This window comes from Hypomesus nipponensis, chromosome 14 (assembly GCF_054491055.1).
Source record: "Hypomesus nipponensis isolate SF chromosome 14, ASM5449105v1, whole genome shotgun sequence".
Classification (NCBI taxonomy): domain Eukaryota; kingdom Metazoa; phylum Chordata; class Actinopteri; order Osmeriformes; family Osmeridae; genus Hypomesus; species Hypomesus nipponensis.
In genome coordinates, this window is record NC_140374.1 from 13,401,655 (window position 1) to 13,425,604 (window position 23,950).

The following is a 23,950-nucleotide window of genomic DNA, read 5'->3' on the forward strand; positions in this document are numbered from 1 at the left end:
TTGTGCCCTCCCCCCCCCCCCCCCCCAATACGCATTCACACATTGTGTGCTGGCGATGGCTTTATTAATTTAAGGTTTTCGTTAGTGCTGAACACTTTTGACTAAACATCGAATAAATAGTTACAGTAGCTGGCTTGAGTCAGAGGGTTACATATCCCGACACCAAAAATCTATAAATTCAACAGATTGCGCGACAACATTTATAACTCATTTAGCAAACAAGTGACGTTTGACGTATTTTAAACAGCCTTTAAGTGGAAATACAAAAAAAACATTTACAAAAATATTGGTCCACAACAAAATCCTGTTTTCTCTAACATCATCTCAACTCTTTGTAAGGTGCGTCATTCATCAAGGAACAATACAGTGTCGAACGTGTTTCTTCTCTTGCCCTTAACACTTGATTTAGGAGGCACATCTCAAAATTGTGTAAGATTAGAAAACACATACACTAGTGCATTTGGACACGAACCCGACTAAATCTGTTGTAGAGATGCCTAATTTTTAAGACATCTCTATAAGGATCCTGGTTATAACCACATACTAACGTCTGTATCTGTTCTCACAAGTACAGGCCCCTATTCCTGGTTTTTCTCAAATTGCTGTAGTCTACCAAGACAAAGAAACATGCAGTTGCTCTACTAGTTGCTGTTTAGGCTCAAAACATTGCTCAGAATGGGTGTGATATGTTTCTCATACTGGGATTCTGCAACTGTGTGGTACACCACTGGGGATGGCATTCATTGACTGCAAGGCTAGGGAGAAAAGTATGCTTATCAATCTCTTATATTATTTATTTCAAATGCAGCTGAGGAGATCCTACAGTTGATTGTGAACGTATGTAATACTACTAAGGTACATATACTAATAACAGCCACATCCTTAACCTGGTGTCTGAGGCAGGACAACTATCTGTTCAGTGTTTAATCTGTGACATCATCCTTAAGGATTTTTTTAAAAATCTGCTGGTAGAATGGAGAGAAAACTAGCTTGTTGAGGTTAACCAGACGACCACATTTTACAGCCAACTCTTCCAGCTCTTTGCTGATAGGTGCTAAACCTCCAGGCAAGGAGGGGGCGCTCTTGTGAACGCTGGACTCCAGGACCCCCAACAGGTAAGTCTGGATACGAGAGTCTAGAGGAGAACAGTATAAGGCGAGGGGAGCAAAAACACAGTAAGTAAAATTAGATACTTAGACCCTACTCTCTAAACATGATACCGTGAGTTTGATTTCAGTAGTGGGGAGCACTCCAGGTGACTTACCTATGACCTTGCGTACGGCGTTATCGGAGCTTGCCACTGCAGAAATCTGTCCCTTCAGGACCCTCTGACGGTCAGAGGAGAATGGGGTGAAGCCATGTTGAGACAGGACCTCACCCAGATCCACACACAGCCGTTCCGCTATGGTCGCTAAAGCATCGGCAGTCCTGAAGGAGCTTCATACAGAGGACACCGCTCGTTAATGAAATGCAACACGTTTTCCACCCGTTCCCTTGAGAACTCTCTCAGTCACACATGTTTCAAGACACACATTTCAATTGGATATGAGGGAAACTACATTACATGGTGTTTAGTTCTTACGGCTGGTGGAGGTCAGTGAGTAGGGTGTAGATGGTGTTCTTCAGGGTGTCCATGAGGCCTGGTAGACCAGCAATGGCCTCTCCTGAGGTGTTGTACACAACCAGCAGCACTGTGGCCACCAGTGCCAGCCTGTCCACATCTCTCTTCATCTCCTGGAAGCGCACCTGGTCCATCAGCACTGTCTGGAGAGCAAAGGGGGGAGGAGATGGGAGGTTAGGGATTTGAGTATTGGGAGAGAAAGGGGGTGATACAACTCATGCAGAGGGGGAGTAAGAGTCAACTGTAGACAGAGAAAGGGAAAGAGAACTCAGTCAGAATGACCTCAAGATACAAACAGCCTTTTGTTTTGGCAATTGTGTGTGACAGACAGCCATGTATACCTCAGGGAATGGTTCTGAGGCGTGGTCCCACTTCAGTAGACAAAGGAAGGCATGGTTGTGAACGTTCACAGGGAGAAGAGGGAGAGGGTTGGAGGCAGCCATACCAGAGCCATCTGCCCCACTCTCTTGTAAAGACCTCACTGCATCTTGAAGCCATTTTTCAGTCAGATCTAAGGCATCTAAAAAATAACGTGTTTTCTTTCACAATCAGTAAGTTTCTCTCCTTCAAGACCGTAATTGTACAAAATAACAAACATAACATATGCAATTCTTGCATATTTACACACACCAAGACATGAGGATACTAAACAGATATACAAACCATATGATAGACAAACAGAAGCTGAGACAGCTTGAATGTCAAAAGAGAATTTCTTCCTTACTAGGTTGTTTATCAAGAAACTCCTGGAATTTGTTCCTTTCGTACTCTACCGACTGCTGGAGGAGATGCGGCCGAATACTGCTGACTGCAAAGTTGGCCATGTCAATCTTCATCTTATCCAGGACTAAGAATATTGCCCTTGGACACCCCGAGAAAACATAATATGCGTTGAACAAAAGCAATCAAGTCACAAATTGACATGATCCCATTAAATCAATTACCAACAACTGGCCTTTAGGTTAACAGGAAGGTGCATTGCAATAGGCAGGTTCTTGAACCCATACAAGCAGCACAGACATGTAAGAGGTAGCAGCTGTAGATAGCACAGACCAGCCTCATCCAGAGTCTAAAACCTACCTTAGCAGTGGCACGAGATCAGTGATATCCTTGAGTGCTCGAATGTCCCCATCCCTCGAAGGGGCGCAGAGAGACCCCATCATTCCCACCACAAACTCCACTACTTTACGGATGTCCAGAGCGCTGTTCTCTGCCTGCTGCTGGATAAGCTCCAGGTCAAGAACCTCCTGGATAAGGGCGCGGAGCCGTGTGTGTCCCGGCCCGGTCAGCAGGAAGGAGAGGAGAGTCTACACAAAGGACAGCAAGGGTGGGGGGTGAATCTGCTACATACTTTCCTTGGACACGTGCATCTGGAACTGAAGACCATAACAGTGATTCATGACAGACCGGCTTCTGTCCTCACTTCTTTGATTTCCGCAAGGAGCTTAATGGCATGGTGATACGATGGCGGCTCCTCTCTCAACTGGCCCTCCAGGCAGTCCCAGAATGCTTTGTGCATGACCTCTTTAATTTTTTTCTCCAAACTGAAAACATTTACAGATGGCACAGTCAGCCACATCCTTTTGATTTGTATAACTTTCCAACCTACAGATCATAATTCCAAGACCACTTCCACATCTTACTGGAATTACAGTATTTCTTTTCCTGCGTTACCTTCCCTCCGGTGGCTCCACTGGCTTCACCTGGAAGCCCTGGTTCACCACGATCTCATGGGCCAGCGCCATGTTGGTCACACCCTTGGCGGTCCTCATAAGCTCCTCCACAGACACAAGCCTTGGTGGGCTGGCTAGGCAGAGAGGAGGGACAATAATGTGAAAATGCCCATGAATGGAGGATTTAGGATGGATTTGATCCAACTTCTGATGGATTATCTTTCATTACTTGTCTCCATTAGAGAGTCGTCAGATATCTCAGTCCTGTCTTCTGTGTTGTTGTCCTTGCCACACCCAGGCTTGTCGGAGTCCTTAGGCATGATGGTGGGACCAGTACGTGGCTGTTTACGGATAACGGGTCAACATTACGGAAGGATGAACAATAGCAAACCTATGCACCATCAGATGGAGTAAAAACAAAACACAAACATGGCAAACATCGCACATGCAAATACAGATTTCACTATGGGCACATGATTATACATCAGATCATACGTCAGATCACATATACATATGTTTACCAACCAAAAGTGTCGTGTTACTACACAAACAGCTGACATCAGTTGCCTACACCCTTTTACCTCCGGACATGCACGACATAACATTAACTAGCTTGGTAAAACTGTCGACTTACCTTATATCGTGACTAGTTTGTGACAAGCTACCTAGCCAGCATTACTTGATCCAAAACAGTTAGGTGATGGAGGCTAGTGCGTGTTATGACGCAGTTGTTTACAAAGTAGTCTTGCTAGTCCAAATCGGGCTGTTCACGCGTCGTTTATCCAAGTTAACCAACTCGCAGTGGCTGGAGGTACATGTAGCAAGGTAAAATATTTCCGTCCAGATTTGGTTTAATGTGTTGAACGGGACGTACTGCTGCTATATTATGCATGGAAGATTCTTCACGGGTACTAGCGAATTCAGTTCCCCTCCCCAGTTCCGCCCTTTGCGCGTGCGCGAAATCATGACGTTTTATCTTGTTGCTAGCAGAGCCATGTAGAGATTCTCTTTAGGTCAGGTTGTTAGGTTGAGCTGTGTGATTAATGCGTGTGTTAGCTTTGTTCTCCACAGTTCCTACTTTCCATGAGCATAAGGTACATTTATAGTTATTCCTTAGTTAGATGCAATGAAATACAGGCATGAAAGTATAGTATATTAAGTTGTATTTCTCTATTATCTTAGTCGGATGTACATGCAAATTCTAGTCAACGGCAACCTGCCTTCTATAATTGTACTTTATTTAAATTTTACCGACAGACATGGACATTTAAAGCGATTCTAAACACCAACAAATATTATTAGTTATCATCTTTACAACATAGTAGACACAGAATCACCAAAAAACTGCACAAATATCTCTGGGTGGCCTTGATAAAACTGGCCAAGGAGCCGTTTTTTTTTCTTGGCCGAGTGCATTGGGTCCTCATGGATGCTTTTCAGCAAGGCATGCAGCTCATTGGTGGTTGTAGCGGCGTCCTCAAATGTTTTAGTGGAGACTTGCTGACAGAACACTGAGCCTCAAAGATACAGAACAAATTATCAGTCAAGGTGGCTTTAACAAAATCAATGAAGTAGGCAGAAATTATTGTTGGCGTGGTTGGTGCTTACCAGTGACATCAGGTTGCTTTCCTAAGATAATGCTGGAGAGTTTGTCACTAACCAGCTTGTGAAGGGCACCAGGTATCTAGTAAAGACTGGAGTGTTAATGGCTTCAAAACAAAACCTTCCTTAAATCTGGCTGTTGTGTCAACCCAGTTGTAAACAACCACATGTTTAAATTACATTTATGCATTTAGCAGATGCTTTCATCCAGCGCAAGTTCCAAAAGAGAGCTTTACAAACGTGCATAGGTCACTGATCATAACAACGAGATCGTTGCGGGTAACCAAAACATGAAGCATACATTGTGAAAACTAAATAAGTCTCAAAGGGAAGAATCATAAGAGCATGTTGTGTCCAAAAGGGGAACTGTATATTGGTTACCATCAAATCGCACGTGCCACTATGGTTTAGAATTAGACATAGTAAAGTACTGTAGCAGGTTACCTTAAATATGTCCTGAAGATTGTCCATCATGAACAGCAGAAGGAGATCTACCTTCTCTTTGGAAAGATGCTTGATGTGGATGATGGCTCTGGAGAAACTCCTCTTCACCACCAGTCTGTTCTCAACCTGAGTAGGAGGAACCATGCAAGGTCAAGTGTGACTTCACGCAATTGCTGTGTCATGAAATGCTCAAGTCACTTTGCTGTGCATCCCTACATTTGCCAACAGTGCATGGCTGAAGGCTCAGCTAAATTACACCCTTTTAGAAAGGTGTGTGTTGAGAGACACACGCATGCACGCGCACGCACGCACAGACAGACACTCTCTGACCTCCTTATCCAGTGGGAGCTCCTGAGGGTGGGCAGCCAGGGTCATGAAGCAGAGCAGTGTCTGCAACTCCTCCCTCCTGTGCTGCTGGAGAAGCTTGAGGCTCAGCTGCATGGCCTCCAGAGCCTGGTCCAGACGGCCCTGCACTGCAGCACACAGCAGCCATGCACAACAGATGAATGAATGTGTGCGCTGGTGGTTTGTCTAATGAGCTACATTGTGGTCGGGGGAACGGGGGGGGGGATGCCCAGTAGATGTAAACGAATTACACAATTAAAAGAGAAATGGCTATCCAGCTCGGTTTCATTCTACTCCCACAACAAGTAATAAAGCTTGCGTGCCCCCAAATGGTACATTTACTCTGGTAAGTGAGCATGATGCATCATCCTAGGTCAGAGCTCACCCAGCAGGTCAGTGACTCCAGTATAGATGTCTGCCATGTGAGGGGACAGCAGGGGCTGGCGGTCTGGATGGCTGTAGTATCTCAGGAGGGTATCAAACAGTAGGAGCTTGCACTGCATCATGCCCGGTCTACGAGGCTGGGCCTCCAGGCCCACACCTGGGCAGGGACCGGGCTCGGGGTCGCCCACCTCGGGGGCAGCACACCTGGGCAGCTTGCGGCTCACCTGGACCAGGTACTGGTCAGGGAGGAAGTCCAGACAGTCCAGCGCAGCACAGAGCCAAGGATCCTTCCTGCAACAGATGGAAGATTCATTCGTCGTTATCCATCTTGCTGATCTGCATGTTTTTGGTTGATCAAGGAATTGGTGCAGAATGCTTTTATACTGACAGAAGCCCTTTCAAAAGTATCAAAAAGGGATGAAATAAATGATGATTCTGAACACGTTAAACTAAAACACGCCATAATCACGTAGAGGCGATGAACCACCGTGCTACGTACTGCGAGTCCCTGAAGGCGCGGAGGACTTCTCTGTCCAGATAGTTGCTGGTGTAGATGAGGTCAGGGTTCCCATTCCCCAGGTGCTGGGGGGAGGGGGCGTTGACACTGTGGAGCAGAGTGTCCAGCAGAGGGAGCTCCAGGAGCTGCAGCAGGCGGAGCATGGTCTGCTCCTGCCACACATCATCCACCACTGGGGGAAAAAAACATGGAAGCCTGTCCTTAAAACGTCACTACATCCCTTAATGCCCCTTCATTCAATCTTTGAACCATTTCTCCTTCAGTTTCAAAATCAAGAACCACATGGGACTGGATGGGTGTAGAAGTATTTGAACTGATGGCTTGGCAGTCTCAGGTTGACTCTTAAGACTTCTAATTGGTTGGTGTTCCATGGTTGCTTTTGGTCCCGCCCTTACAATACTGTGGTAGTGTTGAATCCATTGATCCTTTGCTTGGGCTTATATTCTCCTCCAGTGTCTTCAAGGGTAGGTTTAATTTAACAGGTGTACTGTGGGTAAAGCCAGTCTCATCTTGACTGTTAAAAGGAAAAACAGAAATGGATGAATAGATTTACAATGGTATAAGCATGCATCATTACACTGGTCCCGATATATACTGCAACTTCTCAATCAACACTTTCATATAATTGGAATCACATACAAGTTCATGACAGTGAGAACTTGCATCTTAGGCATGAAAGTCATTTTAAATATATATTCCAACAGTGCACATAGGACCAAAACAAGTTCCTTCGTACATGCTGGGTTTAGTCCTGCAGCAGAACATGGTCTGGATCCCTGGGTGAAGGACCCTCTCTAGTTCCTCCAGAGACGGGTTCTGTGCATTCAGGAACCTGTAGAGGCTGCTCCTGCCATCATGGAACTCAAGACGTTTCTTCTCTTTGCCGAACACCTTGGTTCCCACTGCCTCAAACACGTTGCAGTCCAGGAGTGCCTGACACACACACACCACTTTGGTACGCTCAATTTCTACTCCCTCAAAGAACCTGAGGGGAGGAGGGAGTTGATGTGAATTGTAAATAATAAAATAAGTTTGTTAAGTTAAGAAATAAATAAAAGCAACAAATGTGCCTCTGGAATGTAGCCTACATAAAATAGGGTTTGAGCACCTGCAATGGAGGATGTGGGTGGATACGACATCCACCGCGTCAGACCCCAGGAAACAGTCGCTGTGTGCCTTGAGATGCACGCGTCTCTTCTTCACCTTCACCGTGGCTCTGAGGTTAGCGATGATACTGCTCCAGATACAAGCCTGAAACGGCTTACTGGCCGTCCCCTGACCTAAACACATACAGTATTGGGGGAGGTAGACATTAAAGATAAGGGTAAAATAAACTAAAGGGTTGTTACAATACGGGATGCACAACCTTCAAAAGTTATGAAATGTAGACCCCGTCAGTACATCGGACCTACTCTGAAGGGTCAAATTAGCTTAATTGACACAACACAAACAATTTACCTCAATTATGTTGTGTAGACGTATATACAGACGAAAACTTACTACCCAGTAAAATGTAAGCCATTACCTGAAGGACGCAAGCACAATTTCTCAGCGAGATTTAGCGCTGCGGCCAACTCCTTTACTGAAGCCATTACTCAATTAACTGTGGTGACGTAATCCATGGTATGGCATACCAACATTTTATAGCCTCCCGTGAGCAACAAATGACACAATTAACTCCAGTAGCCTCATATATGTAACAACCGAATACCAGACAAAACGTACTTTCTGATGTTTTTAATGAACACATTGTGTACATAAATAAAGAACACAGTGCATTTAGTTTTGCTTGCGTGGCTTTATCTAAAATACTTTAAAAAAATTGTATGCAAAATTGTATTTGTGTATTTGTTCTACCTCTAGATGGCAGCAAATACCCTTAAACTGTCCTCCGAGAAGTCAGTCTGGTACAAACTGGCACAACCTTAAAATGTATGTTAGATTTAAGTGGTAGGCCTTTTGAATATTCTAACAGACAATGCTTGACATGTAGCATTTAAACACTGTAACACACGTATTGTGCTTGCTGTCCTCGCGCTAGACCCATTGAATCCCCGCCATTTCATCCTCTGCGCGAGGCTAGAGACCTACCTGTCCGACCCAAAACGCTTTCCCGGTGTTTGGCCGTTGCAGAGTTGCTGGACGACAGTTAACCACTGCTGTCTATTTAGCCTACTTAAAAATTGGTAAGTTTGTGTCACCGTCAAGCTTAGATAAACGTGGCTAATGTCATACTTAATTTAATTCAAGTTTGTTAAGAATATAAAGCTCTGCTGGGGCTATCAGTGTTGACTAACTAACGCTAGTAGAATTGTTTTAATCTGCCTTGTTAATCAACTACCATCAACAAAAATTAGACAGCTATCTACCTACAGTAGGCCCCTACTGTCATTCTCGTTTTGGCGACTCCCCCCAACCGTTTAATTTATGTCAGTGACATGGCATTATCGTAGGCCTAATCTTCAACCCATCATGACAATAATGTATGTAGGCCATATCAATCATAGTGAAACATGTCCTATATCTTACCACTGGTGTGGGCTTATCAAGTAGCCTACGTTTTAGTATAACGTTGCAGGCCACTGCAAGTTGTAGCCTTAAAGGCAGGATAGACAAGTTTCGCAAACCTAGGAAAATGTAGCGTAAGTTTGAAAGGAGTCTAAAATAAATCACTCCCTTCCTTCAAAGCCACTACCCCCAAACAAATGAAAGCGCTGCCTGACAACTGCTGGGAGATAGGTAGACAGACAAACAACCAAGCAGCCCGTCCAATCATTGCATCATTGCATTCCGTTTGAAAGCCATCAAATCTTTAAGGTCGGTCTAAACTTAATGATTGGTTGTGTTTATTACAATCCGGCGACATGCACAGAATTCTGATTTATTGATTTTATTGTTAAACCTTTTGATTTATTGGTTGCTATCAGGATGTGCAGTTTATTTGAGCAAATATGACAAAAAGTGTTGCTCAACCACATTGCTTACCCTGCCTTTAATTGATTGGGGGGGAATTCAGTGTAAAGCTAAATACCTGGTACAATAGTAGCTTTTCTGATGAATGGAAACACACACATCAACCATATGCTGTGTTATTGAACACAATTGTTTCCCCAAATTGTGTTATGAGTTTACCCCTTACAAATGCATTAGTCTGCAATCATTACTGTGTTTTCAGTTAGATCTATTTATTTTTTCAATTTTAATTGTAATGTTAGTTGCTAGATAATAGTGCTGCAAGCACCAAAGTCAGCCTATCTTCCATTATAGATGGCTTTGTGATTAAATCCATATTATCATCACCTAAGGGCTAAACTGGATTTCAGTAGTCTGTTTCCTCAGAGCATTATAAAAACAATAGTCATATAACTCACAAAAGATAATACAGACATCACCCTGCTGATGGGAATTATCCCGTTTTATGGATGGTGTCCTTTTAATTTTGTCTTTCATGGCTTCTAGAATTGTTTAATACCTGCTCAAGTGGATCAGAGGAGAGGGGAATAGAAAGGCATTTTGAGCTCCCCCACTTCAGCCCCCCTCGGGTCACAATGTCAGTTTATGATAGTAGCAGATTCTAACGGGATCATTTAATTCCTGCACATGATTTATAACAGGGCAGGTTAAATGGAGAAAAGGCACTCTTTTATGAAAGGATCATTGGCAGTGGAGACCTCCCACTTAAAAACCCAGTCATGATGATAAGGAGACTGGGGGGGACCATCCACAGGTCAAATTAAATAACTTATATAATTTAAGCCAAATGACAGAACAATTTGTCCATTCAGCGTTATGGCCCTGACCCCTATTAGACTCTAAGGACAGCTCCATATTCACCTTGATGTGTTGAAGATGTTATGTTCTCGCTCAGAAGTAGGGAGAGACTATGGACAGAACTGCCGGGCAAGACCCCCTCACATTAGAAGACTTCTGCTAGGATTGCCTTGGCTTTTAGTCATTAAAGGGTAACAAGTATCTTTTTTTCAAACTAAAATACTGAAATTATCGACAGTTACATGCTTGTGTAAAAGATAACTAACACCCACATAATCGTATTTGTTGTATGTTAGAATTATGAATGTGTGAACATTTGACAAATATACTACATATCGCTTTTCACGATAGCTCTCTGAATGCACAATTTGAATTTAGATTATATGTATGTATTTTAATTGTTGCTTTTATTGCTGTCTCCATGCACAGAAGGTAAAAGGCAGTGTAAGAAAAGTTAGCAAAAGGAGCCAAGCCCCACCCTAAACGTTTTAATGAACATTCAAATGGATCTCACTGCAGACTCCCCTATTAAACCAGCAGTAAGTAAACTCAGGTTAAACCTGCCTTATCAGAGTAGCGTCTAAAACTGTATCAAAATTAAATTTTGGTATATTTAATTAAATATAATTTTGACTTTACGCACCAGTTTAATAGAGTTCTATGTAGCTGTACTGGCCTTGTCCTAAGATATATATAACTTTAAAGAAATTTGAATGTAATAAAATATTTTATGCAGATGAAACATATATAGTAATAATCATGAGCTATTTTTGTTGCATAATTTCCCAGACAGGAGGACATGATGTTGAGTGTCAATATCCGTTGTTTTACATCCCACAGGAGGTGGACAGTGGAATCATCTCTCTACAGCTTCTGGAATTTAAAACCAGGCTGCTAGAAGCAGTGGAGGAGCTGCACATTCACAGGGTAGACTATCATAGATGCTTACAGATCAACCTGGTAACAAAGTCATAAATGATACGAAGGAAACAACTTCAGCAACTTTTTTCAAAATGTTCTTTCCTTAAGGTACTCACAAAAATAAGAATATAGCGTAAAAAGCCATCTTTGGGAATGTCCACACACCATTACAACGGGCTCTCTCTGTAGTGTGTCACATTATTGACCAAGAGGAGCTCAGACACTCTGGCCCAGTGAGGGGGAGGAAGGGAGGGTCACGTCCTAGAAAAGGAGGCATATTATGGGTTTCACAGAGGAAGCTCCGAGCCCTTTTTGGCAATCGACACGAGTCATCTGTAGTTGCACATAACATCAAAATGGGGGTCATGCAAGCTGAGCACCCTATGAATTCATGTATTTCCTTGTAAAAATGAGAAAATAACCCCACTACCCTGAAGCAAGCACTTTAAACTTGACACTTGCTGGACATGTTTAAAGGTTATAGGAGAAAAAAAATAAACTATTGTCCATCCTGGGCTTTTATTGTTACGGCCGTGTTTCTGAATCAGAAACGCAGACTTTAAATCAGTGTGATCCCGGGGGTCATCATTAAAGTAGCACTTTGTAGTTGTAGCTGTTTATTGGTGTGGGGTTAAAAGCGAGAGGATGTCATGATGTCAGACATTCTTGCTCAGGTCAAATTCCTTAGCTTTTCTTTTTGTATATGTTTTTTTTTTTAAGCATGGCCCAACATCTTCACTACCACAAAGGGCAATGTGAAAGTCATATTCTCTCTCTCTCTCTGTCTCTCTCTGTCTGTCTCTCTCTCTCTCTCTCTCTCTCTCTCTCTCTCTGTCTCTCTCTCTCTCTCTCTCTCTCTCTCTCTCTGTCTGTCTCCCTCTCCCTCCCTCTGTCTCTCTCAAGTAGTCTTTTAAGCCTCATCATTTATCAGTCAATTATAAACCAACGAAATTACAATAGACTGTATTTATTTGGACTTGGTTTTGTATAAGGACGGCCTATCTGATTCTAGATTCTCTGCCCTGCCCACACCCACTGAGACACTCACTTCATTATACCTCTGCTGCAAAATAACAGCTTTATCTTCTTTCTTGAAGTGTATTCTAAGCTAGTAGCATAGTTTAATGGGAACTTATAAATAAGCTCTGTGAACTGACTCCCACATGCATATAAAAAGTCCCCTGGTTGTAGAAAGCAATTGACTTTTACCTGCCTTCTCTCAGAGAACAGGGAGGATAAGGATGGCTTTACTCTGATATCACCAGTCTAATGTTCCACAGCTTCTCCAAGATATGCTGGGCTGCACTACTGAAACTTAATGCATACTTTAGTCTCACTTCGGGCAATTTATAGACTTGAGAGACAGGGGGGGGGGAACTCTGCTGGTGTATACTTCCTGGACTACAGTTTAATGATGAATGGGAATTGATAAACAGGGATCTGGTTATGAGGACATTCATAAATACTTCTGCCTAGGCCGCTTTAATAAGCACTTTCGGTTATGTGATGTTTGTAAATCTCATATTTATTGAAGTGTCAATTAAAGTGTATACATTTCTTATTCCATAAACACATTTAGTGTGGGTTATTGAATTGTCTTGTTCTCCCCCAGGATGCAGAGACTAGAAACGAGGATCAGATGAGTAAGCTGGTGCTGGAGAAACAGGAGTTAGCATGGCAGAAGGTCGGTGCCTGCCAGTTCAGTTTAGTTTACTGTCTGTATCGAAGCAACAGCAGTAGATCCAAAATGGCGAGGATTGATCTGTCACCTTTGTAATATTTAAACTGAATTCTGTGGGATTCCTTGTTTTGTGTGGTAGGAATCTCTTCAGCGTCAAATGGAGACCATGGCTAGCCAGCATGCGGAGGCTCTGGCCAGTGTGAACAAGCAGGTGTTTGGTTTCTCTGTCCCTTCTGTCTGCACTCTGGGAATATGCCCTGAAAAGTGAATACTGTTATTTAAACGTTATATTTGATTTTTCCTCTTGAATTAAGTTTCAGATCAAACTCAGGGATGTTGAAGGAGAGAAGGTATAAAGAAAAATTTGATGTATAAATGCAGATTTGGAGATCATTTATAAAAATATGTATTATTTGTCTCAAACATTGCATATTTATAGTCTGTTGAAATGACTCTAACTTTAAAGGGAAGGTATCAGTTGTCTACAGAGTTAAAAGACAAGGAGACCAGCAGTCTAAAGGAGGAATTGAAACAGTTACAGGTATTCAAAACCCACAGAAACACACTTCCACGCACACAAACCTAAACGCACAAGCCTCAAATCCCCAACTCCCAAAACGCGGACATCAACGTCAAGCCTTCGCTCTGTGACGGTTGGGCCGAGCATATCTTATCAGTGTACCAGTTATGTTCTGTAGTTTAGGGGTGCGTTTTATAATGGGAACAACTACCCCCCAGTTGACCTTCTGAATAGGGCTGGACGAGGCTCAGTTTGGGGGGTGACACCACCATGGTGATATATGGCCACCTCCCTACGCTCCATTGATTTAACAGCCTAACCCTGGGATTGAGACTGGTTTAGAAAGTGGATTTTGATATTCTATCCTGAAAGATACACAATGGAGTCCTCTGGTGATGCATACTAGGGTCATTGTGTTTGACGCCGACTTATCCCAGAGAAAATGTTTTATGTCTTATTTGGATTGAGTTCTTTTTGATCAACTGACTTTTAGGAACTGCTTTGCATGCTTGTGTGTTTTACTACAAATTGTTGGATGTCTATATTTCTAAGAATCTTATCCCCTAAAAGTGTATATTTTTTCTTTTGGTTGCTTAAGGCTTAATTAAAGTTTTTACTTTATACTGTTTTACAGTTGTTCAAGTACAGTTTGGAGAAGAAATTAAGCGAGCTGGTAAGGATTCCAATTATATGAATTGTTGACAGAGGATAGTGGGAGTGGGAGGAATTAAAGAGGAGGACGAGGAGGATGGAACAGCTCATCAGGACTAACGGATAGGGAGTGTGTGACACTTGAACCGGCTAGGCCACAGAGAAAATATCACTATTAAAATATTTTATATCTGAGGCTCGCACTGTTTAACCTTCCGCTGTGGTTAAAGAAGAAATGGGGAGACAAGAGAGAGGGGGAAAAGGAGAGAGAATTTGCTAGATACAGACAATCAAACAATAACGACAGGCTTGACCAATAAAAGGCCGTGAGGCATGCGCTGAGTTGACTGCTTATCTCAGGGAGAGAGCAAGCAGCCAAGATGTTAAACAAAGGTCCCTTCAGCCCAAAGTGACAGCAGACTGTACACTGGGATCCTACTGTTCTGCATGTGCTGGACAGAGCATACTTTTACTGAGAGAAATCACACCAGTTTCAGCAACCCCCCCAACCCCTTCATGAGAAACCACATGTTTAGAAAGCAGTCGTAAACTAATACTGTTTTTGAGGGCAGGCTTTGTTCTTTAATGGACACATATAAATATAATTTGACAGCGTTCTTATAGGACATACTGTATTTGGGATTTATTGTTTTTATGTTGACCTATCAATGTAACCCCCCCCCCCCTCCTCCCCAAACAAAAAACATTGAGAAGAAATATAAGAAATTCAGTTTGAAAAATGAAATGTTTTTGTATCAGGATCAGAAGCTGCAGCTGCAGAGCCAGAGCAGGGACAGACACCTGAGCCAGCTGGGCGAGGTGGAGAAACGCTTCGGAGCTCTCTCCAGACAGTGTGCTCTGCTCAAACAGGCCCACGCTAAGCTGGAGCAAAATGGTATTGATCACATTATCCATTTTATCGACACATGCTCATTTGACCATTAGAAATAGATGGCTACCCTTGTAGATTATTTTGGCTGCATTCCATTGGACGGTGCTTTGATAATTATTTAAAAAAAATTCGAACATAAGGCTTGTTTGCATTTGCAACTTTAGGCTAGAATTGTTTGTCACATTTTGTGATAGCTATGGTCTTTGTAACGAGGGACATTGCAAATTGTTCTGTCATTGTGAGTGTTGATAACAATGGCAGGCCATACATTATCAGGTAGCCATGTCTTGTCTCATGTTTAACCATCGACAGTGTTGTCATTTCATTGCCATGCTTTTTGTAAATTGGTTTATCGGTAGCCCCTAAACCGTACTATCGCTATTTATTTAAAGTGTGGTGATAAAGTTATGGTTGTCTCTGTAGCTCTGCAGCTGCTGTTAATTTAAAGAAGATAGGACACTTTTTCTTTTTTTGCTCGGCTTTCATGAGGAATTTGTCTGGGAAGTGTTTTCCCCTTTTCCCTGTACCAAATGTAGCTAGTATAGAGAGAAATACATTTAAATACATTTTAATGTCTAATACATGCTGCATATTAATGTTGACATGCAGTATTTGCGAGATGCTTTGGATAAAAATTCTGCAAAGTAAATCAAATGTAATTTTAATATAGACGTCTGATGGATAAAATGTATATATATCAAGATAATGAATTCGTTCAAATCAAAACATTGTAACTCCCACTGCCGTTGTATCATTCTCTTACAGTTGACGAGTCCATGAGACAAAACAAGAAGCTGTCTTCTTTAAACAGCAGAAAGGAGTCAACCATTAAAGCCTTGAAGCAGGTGAGCAGAATCTGCTCTGTCATTCACGTTGGGGAATCTTCTGTTGAAGTATGAAGTTGAGGTGGGCGTCACAGCTTTGAAAAATGATTTTAGTCGCCAGGGTTTATGTTCTATCCATTGAGGAATCAGAACAGCTGTGATGTTCCTTCCTCTGTCCACCCAGAGCTTGGAGGAACTAAATAACAAACTGATCAAAGCCAGAATGTCTTCCATGGGCAGGTCTGAGAATAACCACGCAGCCAAAGAGCAGCTCATACAGCAGCTTCAACACAGACTGCATGTGGTAGGATACCTCCTTTAATCATCACTGTTCCCTTTGTATGACAGATTACAGACATATCTGCTTGACAAATTCGTATAAAAATGTATATATCCATTGTTCATATAGATCTGTGTATAATTGAATGAAGTATATTTATATAATAATAATATTCAGTGTTATGAGATAACCCCGGGTTATTTTAAAGGTACAATAGGTATTCAGTTTTCTGAAAATACATATAATAAAGGTTGTCCCCCTGTAAGCATGTTGTGTAAGCTAGCCCTGAGATATGTTTAGCTACACAGACAGCTCAGTGACCGTGGAATGTCAATTACTAACTTTTGGTGCGGCCCCACTACTGGCCAGGTTATAATTTCCCAAATATCATCTTCCAGCTATAAGCCTTCCTCGGCTGGTTTTTGTAAATCAAATTCCAATCAAACTCGAGCTGGAGGAAGTTGAACAAGAATTGGGGGAGCTGCTTAGGATAATTGATTTTATGTTATGTTTTATAATGTTACCTATTGCAGCTTTAATTTGTCTTTTTTGTAGGAAATGGAAATGAACAGAAAGCTGGGAGAGGAGAATGCAACTGAGAGAGTTGCTAAGCAGGCAAGTATCATCCTGTACAGTACAGGACAAGACAGTACAGTACAGAGTAACTGCTGCAGGATGGAAACATGGATTTGTATGAAACGTTAGATACAATTAAATTAGAGGAAGTTGACGTACAGGGAGTCAAGGATCATAGTTGGAGCTAAATATGTCTAAACGAGAAGTGCGTGCACACTTGTTTTTGTGTTGGTGTCTGTCCATCTGTATGCGTGTGTCCATGTGTGTGTGCGTGTGTGCCTGCTTGCTTGCGTGTGTCTGTGTGTGTGTTCAGGAGGTGATGACTTCCCTGCAGCACACCCAGCAGCTCCTGCTTGCCCAGACGCAGGCTGTGTGCCGAGCAGAGCAGGAGCTCCGCGCCCAGACAGAGCAGCACCAGGTCCTGCTGCCTCTCTCTATGTCCCTACTGCACCGCAACCGCCGTCTGACCGGCTTTTGCCTCCACGTTTTGATTTCAAATCAACCCCTTCATTTTGTGATTCGTTCATTTCATGGCTGACACATGGTTTAAATCCCAGGCCTCCTTGGTTCATCGTGGGACAGGGGTTTCCTGGGATTTCTCCATTTGGAACACAGATTTCTCAGCCCTATTTAAATGATTATAAGGCAAATTTATACAAGGACAGGAATAAATGATGATGGTCCGCTGCTCATAAAGATGATGGAGGGCATTGTATATCACACTCTGCACATTAGTGCAGTCGTGAAGTGCAACTTGAGGATAGTGTGTTTATTCTCCCTTTACAGCCTCCACTCATTTATGGTGCTCCCCACCCCGCCCTGCCCCTACCTCGATGTAATTCACAATCACACTTTCCATTTATTAATTAAAAACATTAAGAACATGACACAGCCAAACTGATTTGTATGAGCACCTCTCTCTCTCTTTCTCGCTCTCTGTGTTTTTCTCTTCATCTCTATCTCACTCTCTCCCGTTGCTGTTTGGAGCCCTCAGTCGAGGTTAAAATAAACACATAAAAATGTATTATTGCATTAAAAATCTCCCGGATGATTAATTTTATTGCAGAGCCTTAAAGGAGAACATGAAGTGATGCGAGCGAGGGTTGATGCTAAAGAAGACAGATCCTCAGTGCTAGAGGAGCAGAGCAGGAACGCCAGGATGATGTGGGGAAACGAGGTAGAAAGCTGGCTAAAACTAGAAGTAAAAAGATAATCAAACATTTTTAAATAAAGCTGTTTAAAATCCATAGTTGACACCAAAGATATATTGTGTGTGTGTGTGTGCGTATAATATGTGATCAATGCACTGAATTGTATGACAGGTGCTCAAACAAAGACCTAGTTTCAGTAAAGTCGGGTAAAAAAAAGTGTCTGACAAATATTTGAACTCTGGCAGTGTACTTTGCAGATAAATGTAGATAAAATCCATTCAGCGAATCATAGGTTTGATTCAGTTGAAACTCACCAGCCTTGCCATGACATATATCTGCAGATATAGTTTATCTGCACAAGCTGTCCATATGCCAAATCAGTTGTGTGACGGTTGGTTTGGCCTCTCTTGGTGTGTGACCAGAAGCTGGAGTTGCTGGAGAGGATCCGCAGTGAGCAGCAGGACCTGAGGTGTGTGCGGGAGGCCTACGACAGCCTCCACCACACGCACGCTGAGCTGCTCTCCCGGGCCGCGCCGGCTGCAGAGCACACACAGGAAGCAGAGGTAGAACAAGCTCAACGCCACACATCCACCTCCTCCTACACAGGGAGGTGAGCATTCAGCGAGCGAGGGTTCCTCTATGACTCGTACGTTCCCTGTAAAGGAGGTGGTTAAACCCAACCAGAACGCCACTGCTGAACGAGGAGGCCTGTCCAGTCATAGTAGTGACGTTACAGCAGAGGATGTGTTTGGAGAAAAGACTGTGGATCAAACCGTACAATTTCACCCGACCCAGAATGATCAGCAAGGTAAAGATATACTTGGTGCATGGATCCGCAATATTGTTTTATGGTTTGGGATATCAAATATATTTCCTCCCTGTGAAGAACGCAGGCAACCTTAAAATCCTTTTTTTATTTATTGGGGGTGGCATTAAATACTGTTGTAGACGCAAGAAGTATGTCTCACCATGTGTGTCTATGTTGTAACCACAGATGTAATATCACAAAAGGAGCACAATTTCTTGGTAATGCTAATCTATTGACCCGCATAGATAAACCCAGTGACGGAGTCTCTTCCATGGAGTCCCAGAGTCCAGGTCAGACAAGCTCCAGTCAGGTTATCACCCTCCCACAGTCCCCCAGTGTTTACAGCCCAGGCTGTTTAAACCCAGACCCAGGGAGGACCGGAGAGGATGGACGTCACAACGAAGACAAGCCCCGCCCGCAGCTCCCCAGACCAGGCAGCAAAGAGGGCCTGCCCCCCCCACAGGCTGGAGGCCAGCCAGGGGTCACAGACAGTCTGGTCACAGAGACGGCCGCCGTGGTGGACGTGCTAACGAGACCGATCTGCGGAGCGCCGGGAGGTCAGCCGGGCGAGTCAAACCCCGAACCCAGACGCAACTCGGCCCAGGGAGAGAGACGGGATTCCTATCCTACTGTGCTCTGCGAATTGCTCGATCGTGCCTGCGGGTCTGGCGACGTGGGAAGCGGTGAAGGTGCTGTGTGGACGCGGCTATCCTGCTCAGACAACAGGTCTGTTTACAGTGGAGCAGAGGGCTCGGGGGCCGCCGTCAAAGGAGCAAAGGATGAGGGGGAAGGGGAGGAGGGAGGGATGGAGCGTAGTGAAGAAACAGCAAAGCTCCAGACATGCTCTAAACAGGAACCCAGACACAGAGGCGGGTTATCCTCACCCGAGGACGTTGACCGGCGCAATCCCGAGGCTCCAGTGACTGGTCCCCAGAACGCACATCCACACAGGGAAGCAAGCCACATGGAGAGGGACAGAGAAGTCAGACTGCATGCTCGTGGTGATTCATGTAGCTTATCGCCAGTCGAGGCCCAGGGCCACAATGGGGCTCAGACTGAGCAGGCTGATCCAATGCAACACCAGGAGTCAGAAGACAAGTCGGATAAACCAGTGAGAGCGAGGCAGGGCGTTGGGAATTCATCCCAGCATGAGCCCTCAGCGTGTCAGAACACCTCACCAGAATCTGCTCCTGTCACTGGAACCTGTCGTATTGGCACCAGTGAGGCCCCCGCAGAACCCACAGACGCAGAACTGGACCCTGACCGACCACCACCACACCTGGCCTCCTCCACAAATGTGGACCCGCCTAGTTCTGCAAGAGAAGCAGAGTGTGCAGTGACGGTGGCAGGAGTGACCAGACACCAGCATGCTGATGCTGATGTTGACCAACAGGCTACATCCACCCAGGCTGAAAGTCCAGTTCCTGACCCTGAGAGTGATATGGTGGACATTCCTCTCTGTCTCAACCAGCCCACAGAGTTGGTGTGCGCGAGCCAGTGTGGAGATATCCACCACCTTGCCAGCAGCAAGAAGTATCGCTCATCGTTTGATTGGACTGCTCAGAATCATACCAGGAACAGGCTAGGCCCTCCAGACAAGCACCACGGTACTCCAACCTCCCAGAAGCCCTCAGTGTCTGACCTCAACATCAGACAACCTCTCCTGGGTCTTCCCACCTTCCCCCAGGGCAGACAGGACTGCAGAGGTAAGAGGGTGTCTCCAGAGGACAGTGTTAAGATTTCCTATTAATATTTTTTAAAAATGCATTACTGTAGATGTAAATATGTGTAGTGCCCAATGTCCAATGTCCAGCTCATGTCTTCTCATCCCATCTCCCCCGGAGATGCAGTCATAATGCAGTCCGGAGCAGCAGAGGTGTGTCCTGCTGCCAGCCCCCTGTCCTCCCTTAGAGGGCACCAGCAAGGGGAATGGAAGGCTATCAGCGAGGCCTTCTGTGACACCTCAGCAGAAAAAGTATGTTTACAAAACTGTCCAAAAAAATTAATAAACTGTAAACGTGCTCCCCCGCAAGGGAAGAAAATAAAGGACAGAAAAGCAAGACTTGATGAAAAAGAAAAACTTGCCAAAAAAGAGAAACCATTATTTAAAAAAATAAATACAACTAACAACTAATGAGCTCACCTCTGAGCTATGCGGAGCGATGAATAGGTCTACAGAAGTGAGCTTCCACTCCACTTCCACTTCCAAATATATTTCAGCGCCCCAAACTGCAGCATTTTTCTCAATTAGAGCTTGATAAAGACCAGCAGGAAAGAGTCACAGTGTATCCGTCACGGAAATGGATCACCGACTCCTTAAGGGATTACTGCTACAAGAGGGATCAACCCAAACTTGCCAGAGATCCATTGACCTGTTAACCTCAGAGCATGTCTTTCATAAAATCTCCAACAGTTGGGTGAATTCTTTACCCTAGTACAATAGGGATCCCTCTGATAGCTCCCCTAAACGATAAACACAGGCCCAATTTCAAGGGAACGATATCTGAACGAGCGCCTTCCAGACAGCCATTTTTTCTTGCTGTCAAGAAGTTGTGGCGTGCGTAGCTTCAGGGGTCATGGGGAAGCTTCCTTGGCGTTGGGTTAAAGGGTGTTAGACGTGTGTCCTGTACAGAACAGGCTCGCAGACAATCGCAGAATGGATAGGCTGTGGGAACAGGTCTACTAATGATCCTGTGCTACCTCTCCTCACTCGCACACTCACTCACTCCTCAGTCGCCATTGACGCCGGGAGACTGTCCGCTTGCTTATTGATGCCAGGTGCTTTGTGTCGAGTGAGATGCGAGTCGACGTGCTCCGAGCGAGAAGAAGAGATATCCAGAAAAAAGGAAAAAAAAGATCCAGATTTGAACACGTTGTGCGTCTGTGGTCGAGGCTAACGCTGGTGCGTTTCTGCAGGAGGGCAGAGTCTCTATCTCTGTCAGTTCTCCTCGCGTCCCTCAACACTCGACCGCCACCAGCAGGTTGCCATGGCAGCGGAATAACTCGAGGTATGTTCACCCACCCTACCTGTCACCCGGGGTCATAATATAGTTACCGACAATCTTTTACAAAATATCTGCGATGTTTCAGCCTTATAGCATTAAATTGCAGATTATTTTTGGGTGTGTGTTCAGTTCCCAGCTGATTGTGTGTTGGTGTGTCACCTCTCTCAGTGACAGCTCTGCCTTCAGGGGGTGCGAAAGGATATGTTCTCTCTTCCTCAGCGTACTCGCTGCGAAAAAGGATCGAATCGAAACCTTAGACTAGTGTTGAAGACTTGTCTGTCCCTCCCTCTCCCCCCAGCTCTGGAGGATGTTCTGGGCTGGACCTGTCCGCTTCCCAGGACGTAGAAGACACCCAGCAGTCTGACATACGAGCACAGATCACCAGGATAGAACAGTTCCTCTCCTGCGACCGGCTCCAGGCGCCCAAGAGACGCAGGACAGACCGCCTCTAGTCCACCTACAACTCAGCAAGTCGAATGACAAGGATGTTTGTTGAATGATTTTTTAATGAACATGTTCATGTTTGTGAAGTTATACATTTTGGACTGTTAACTGTTTGTGTTGTATTGTGGATTTTCTCTGTTTCACAAATAAATGTGAACTTGTCTTGTACGTTGACAGTCTGTTTTTACACGGTTTTCTAACTTTTTATTCTCGAAAAAAATATAATTGAGGCTCGGACAGTAGAATGGAACATACTTTTAAGGACCAAAAATAAGGTGACCTTAATGTAATGCACTGTGCCGCTGTTCCATGGCATTAAGCCAGGCTGGATCTGATCAGTATCAGAAGGAAGGGGAAAGTGCCACGACTTAATTGTTTACAAGCTAATTAATGTTAATTACTCCTGTGCCAATCTGGCTGGGGTCTCGCAGGGACTTTAACGACGGCGGCAGCACTCACCTCCAGAATGGAGCTAGATTCACAGTGCGGGGCCGCTATAACTTGGCGACTAATTGGAGTGTACAAGACACGGGAATCAATTAGCGCACATTAACCCAAATTAACAAATGCAAATGAGCCTCTCATTAAGTTTATGTCCCACCTTTTTTGTGTGTGGAGGCAGAGGAGACCATATGGACATGTGTTGAGGTGACACAGGCAGTGACATATGCTGCTCGCAGGCCTTCCACAGTTGTCGAGGCGAGTGGCTGATTCACAGAGCAGCAGACACACTGCAGCAGGAGGTTGCATGGGAAGCTACAGGCTCGGGTTAGACAGCAGAGCAGGGGTCCTTTTACCGTTATCCTGTGACTGGCTTAAGGGATCTGTGACGTGATTGATAGAAAAGTTTGCTATCTGCGACCGTATTGTGAACGGAATGCTGCTGTCATCACGGTGGTATGTTATCATGCTACGTTACTTATATCAGCAGAGGTTGAGAAGTCTTGGGGCAGTTGCACGGTTCACTACCATGTACTGTATGTTCCCTTTTGTACTCAAGCTGCAGTTCGCAGCTGAACATTATTCATCGCTTGCCCCAAATTAATGGCACACCTTTTGATGGTGGCACAAGGTCCACTGAGGTCCATCTTACTACACTTACTCATTATGAATACGTCACAATGTTAATGCCCCCATAAAGAAATCTGATGCGTTTGAGTGTCTTTCTACCCGCGGTACTGACCCTTATCTTTCGGAGGGAGGGAGGGAGTTTGGGAGGGGTGTGGGGGATACGAGACAATAGAGAGAGAGCAATTTTAATACACACACACACACTAATACACACTTGCTCTCTCTCTCATTCTCTGTTCCTCACACACACACACACAGGATTATGAAGTAGTGGTCCCTTTGAAACAGTCAATTACACTTGGGTGCGGGAGGATACTGGGTGTTAATTAGCAGAGGGTTTTTATATAGCGTGTAAATAAAGAGCCTGCTGACATTCACATTCCATCAGCATGTCCTGAGACCCCAGCAAATTAGTGTGTGTGTTTGCTTCAGTGGGTTCTGTGTGCATTCACCTCACTTTAGAATAACATGCTCTCCCAACAGCAGTGAGGTATAGATGGTCTGGGAATGAGGGCTATCTTGACCTTACCACTTGGCTGACAAGCTAGATCTGATGCTCAAGTGTTACCCCTCAAAGGCTGTATCCCTCAATTTGTTCTAGATAGGTCACTATTCTTCACATTTTTGTAATTGTAAATGATGACCCAAAATAGATGTATTTGTATTTTTAGACCTGATACGTAACATGCATGCATGGCTAAACACATCCGTCCTGTTCTTGATTCCAACATGTATTTAATAAACAAGAGGGTTGGACATTTGGTGGTTA

The 23,950-nt window shown here is 44.2% G+C and overlaps 3 protein-coding genes across 12 annotated transcripts; 1 reads left to right on the forward strand and 2 right to left on the reverse strand.

The window, feature by feature from the left end:
* Positions 1-42: 42 nt before the first annotated feature.
* On the reverse strand, positions 43-4,243 carry tcp11l1 (t-complex 11, testis-specific-like 1). Of its 3 annotated transcripts, none has more exons than XM_084671731.1 (10): positions 3,929-4,243; positions 3,524-3,635; positions 3,296-3,428; positions 3,045-3,165; positions 2,702-2,928; positions 2,346-2,482; positions 1,963-2,141; positions 1,583-1,764; positions 1,265-1,437; positions 43-1,135 (listed from the first exon to the last, which is right to left on the reverse strand). In XM_084671731.1, exons 2-10 carry the CDS (start codon positions 3,612-3,614, stop codon positions 924-926), a joined length of 1,455 nt encoding a protein of 484 aa, XP_084527857.1. In that variant the 5' UTR covers positions 3,615-3,635; positions 3,929-4,243; the 3' UTR covers positions 43-923. The 3 variants fall into 3 exon arrangements, with proteins under 3 accessions (XP_084527857.1, XP_084527858.1, XP_084527859.1); XM_084671732.1 differs by having other exon boundaries at positions 3,524-3,685; positions 3,929-4,235; XM_084671733.1 differs by lacking the exon at positions 3,929-4,243 and having other exon boundaries at positions 3,296-3,424; positions 3,524-3,652.
* Positions 4,244-4,515: 272 nt separating this feature from the next.
* LOC146258686 (DEP domain-containing protein 7-like) lies at positions 4,516-11,461 on the reverse strand. 3 transcript variants are annotated; one of them, XM_084671730.1, is made up of 10 exons: positions 11,395-11,461; positions 7,695-7,866; positions 7,323-7,571; positions 6,982-7,100; positions 6,569-6,758; positions 6,071-6,360; positions 5,671-5,813; positions 5,341-5,466; positions 4,903-4,978; positions 4,516-4,811 (listed from the first exon to the last, which is right to left on the reverse strand). In XM_084671730.1, the coding sequence occupies exons 1-10, from the start codon at positions 11,444-11,446 to the stop codon at positions 4,606-4,608; spliced, it is 1,623 nt and encodes a 540-aa protein (XP_084527856.1). In that variant the 5' UTR covers positions 11,447-11,461; the 3' UTR covers positions 4,516-4,605. The 3 variants fall into 3 exon arrangements, with proteins under 3 accessions (XP_084527856.1, XP_084527855.1, XP_084527854.1); XM_084671729.1 differs by lacking the exon at positions 11,395-11,461 and adding an exon at positions 8,112-8,214 and having other exon boundaries at positions 4,516-4,805; XM_084671728.1 differs by lacking the exon at positions 11,395-11,461 and adding an exon at positions 8,112-8,214.
* Positions 8,505-22,273, forward strand: ccdc73 (coiled-coil domain containing 73). 6 transcript variants are annotated; one of them, XM_084671725.1, is made up of 22 exons: positions 8,505-8,772; positions 10,455-10,548; positions 10,787-10,896; positions 11,198-11,284; positions 12,891-12,962; positions 13,099-13,170; positions 13,274-13,309; positions 13,426-13,500; positions 14,114-14,152; positions 14,890-15,025; positions 15,788-15,867; positions 16,031-16,150; positions 16,682-16,741; positions 17,016-17,120; positions 17,769-17,879; positions 18,276-18,416; positions 18,517-18,661; positions 18,907-18,951; positions 19,027-20,367; positions 20,506-20,636; positions 21,578-21,669; positions 21,965-22,273. In XM_084671725.1, exons 3-22 carry the CDS (start codon positions 10,849-10,851, stop codon positions 22,116-22,118), a joined length of 3,090 nt encoding a protein of 1,029 aa, XP_084527851.1. In that variant the 5' UTR covers positions 8,505-8,772; positions 10,455-10,548; positions 10,787-10,848; the 3' UTR covers positions 22,119-22,273. The 6 variants fall into 6 exon arrangements, with proteins under 6 accessions (XP_084527851.1, XP_084527847.1, XP_084527849.1 ...); XM_084671721.1 differs by having other exon boundaries at positions 18,907-20,367; XM_084671723.1 differs by having other exon boundaries at positions 18,907-20,367; positions 20,512-20,636.
* Positions 22,274-23,950: the final 1,677 nt, after the last annotated feature.

Bases quoted from the DNA above. Each gene is read 5' to 3' on its own strand.
- ccdc73 (XM_084671721.1), top strand. From the start codon at position 10,849: ATGAACATTCAAATGGATCTCACTGCAGACTCCCCTATTAAACCAGCA. The intron at 13,310-13,425 runs GTATAAAGAAAA...CTAACTTTAAAG, and splicing joins GGGATGTTGAAGGAGAGAAG to GGAAGGTATCAGTTGTCTAC. The intron at 16,742-17,015 runs GCAAGTATCATC...GTGTGTGTTCAG, and splicing joins CTGAGAGAGTTGCTAAGCAG to GAGGTGATGACTTCCCTGCA.
- tcp11l1 (XM_084671731.1), bottom strand. From the start codon at position 3,614: ATGCCTAAGGACTCCGACAAGCCTGGGTGTGGCAAGGACAACAACACA. The intron at 2,142-2,345 runs GTAAGGAAGAAA...GTTATTTTTTAG, and splicing joins GTTTCTTGATAAACAACCTA to ATGCCTTAGATCTGACTGAA. The intron at 1,438-1,582 runs GTAAGAACTAAA...CTCTGTATGAAG, and splicing joins CTCACTGACCTCCACCAGCC to CTCCTTCAGGACTGCCGATG.
- LOC146258686 (XM_084671728.1), bottom strand. From the start codon at position 8,178: ATGGCTTCAGTAAAGGAGTTGGCCGCAGCGCTAAATCTCGCTGAGAAA. The intron at 7,572-7,694 runs GTGCTCAAACCC...TCCTCCCCTCAG, and splicing joins ACCCACATCCTCCATTGCAG to GTTCTTTGAGGGAGTAGAAA. The intron at 6,361-6,568 runs GTACGTAGCACG...CATCTGTTGCAG, and splicing joins CGCGCCTTCAGGGACTCGCA to GAAGGATCCTTGGCTCTGTG.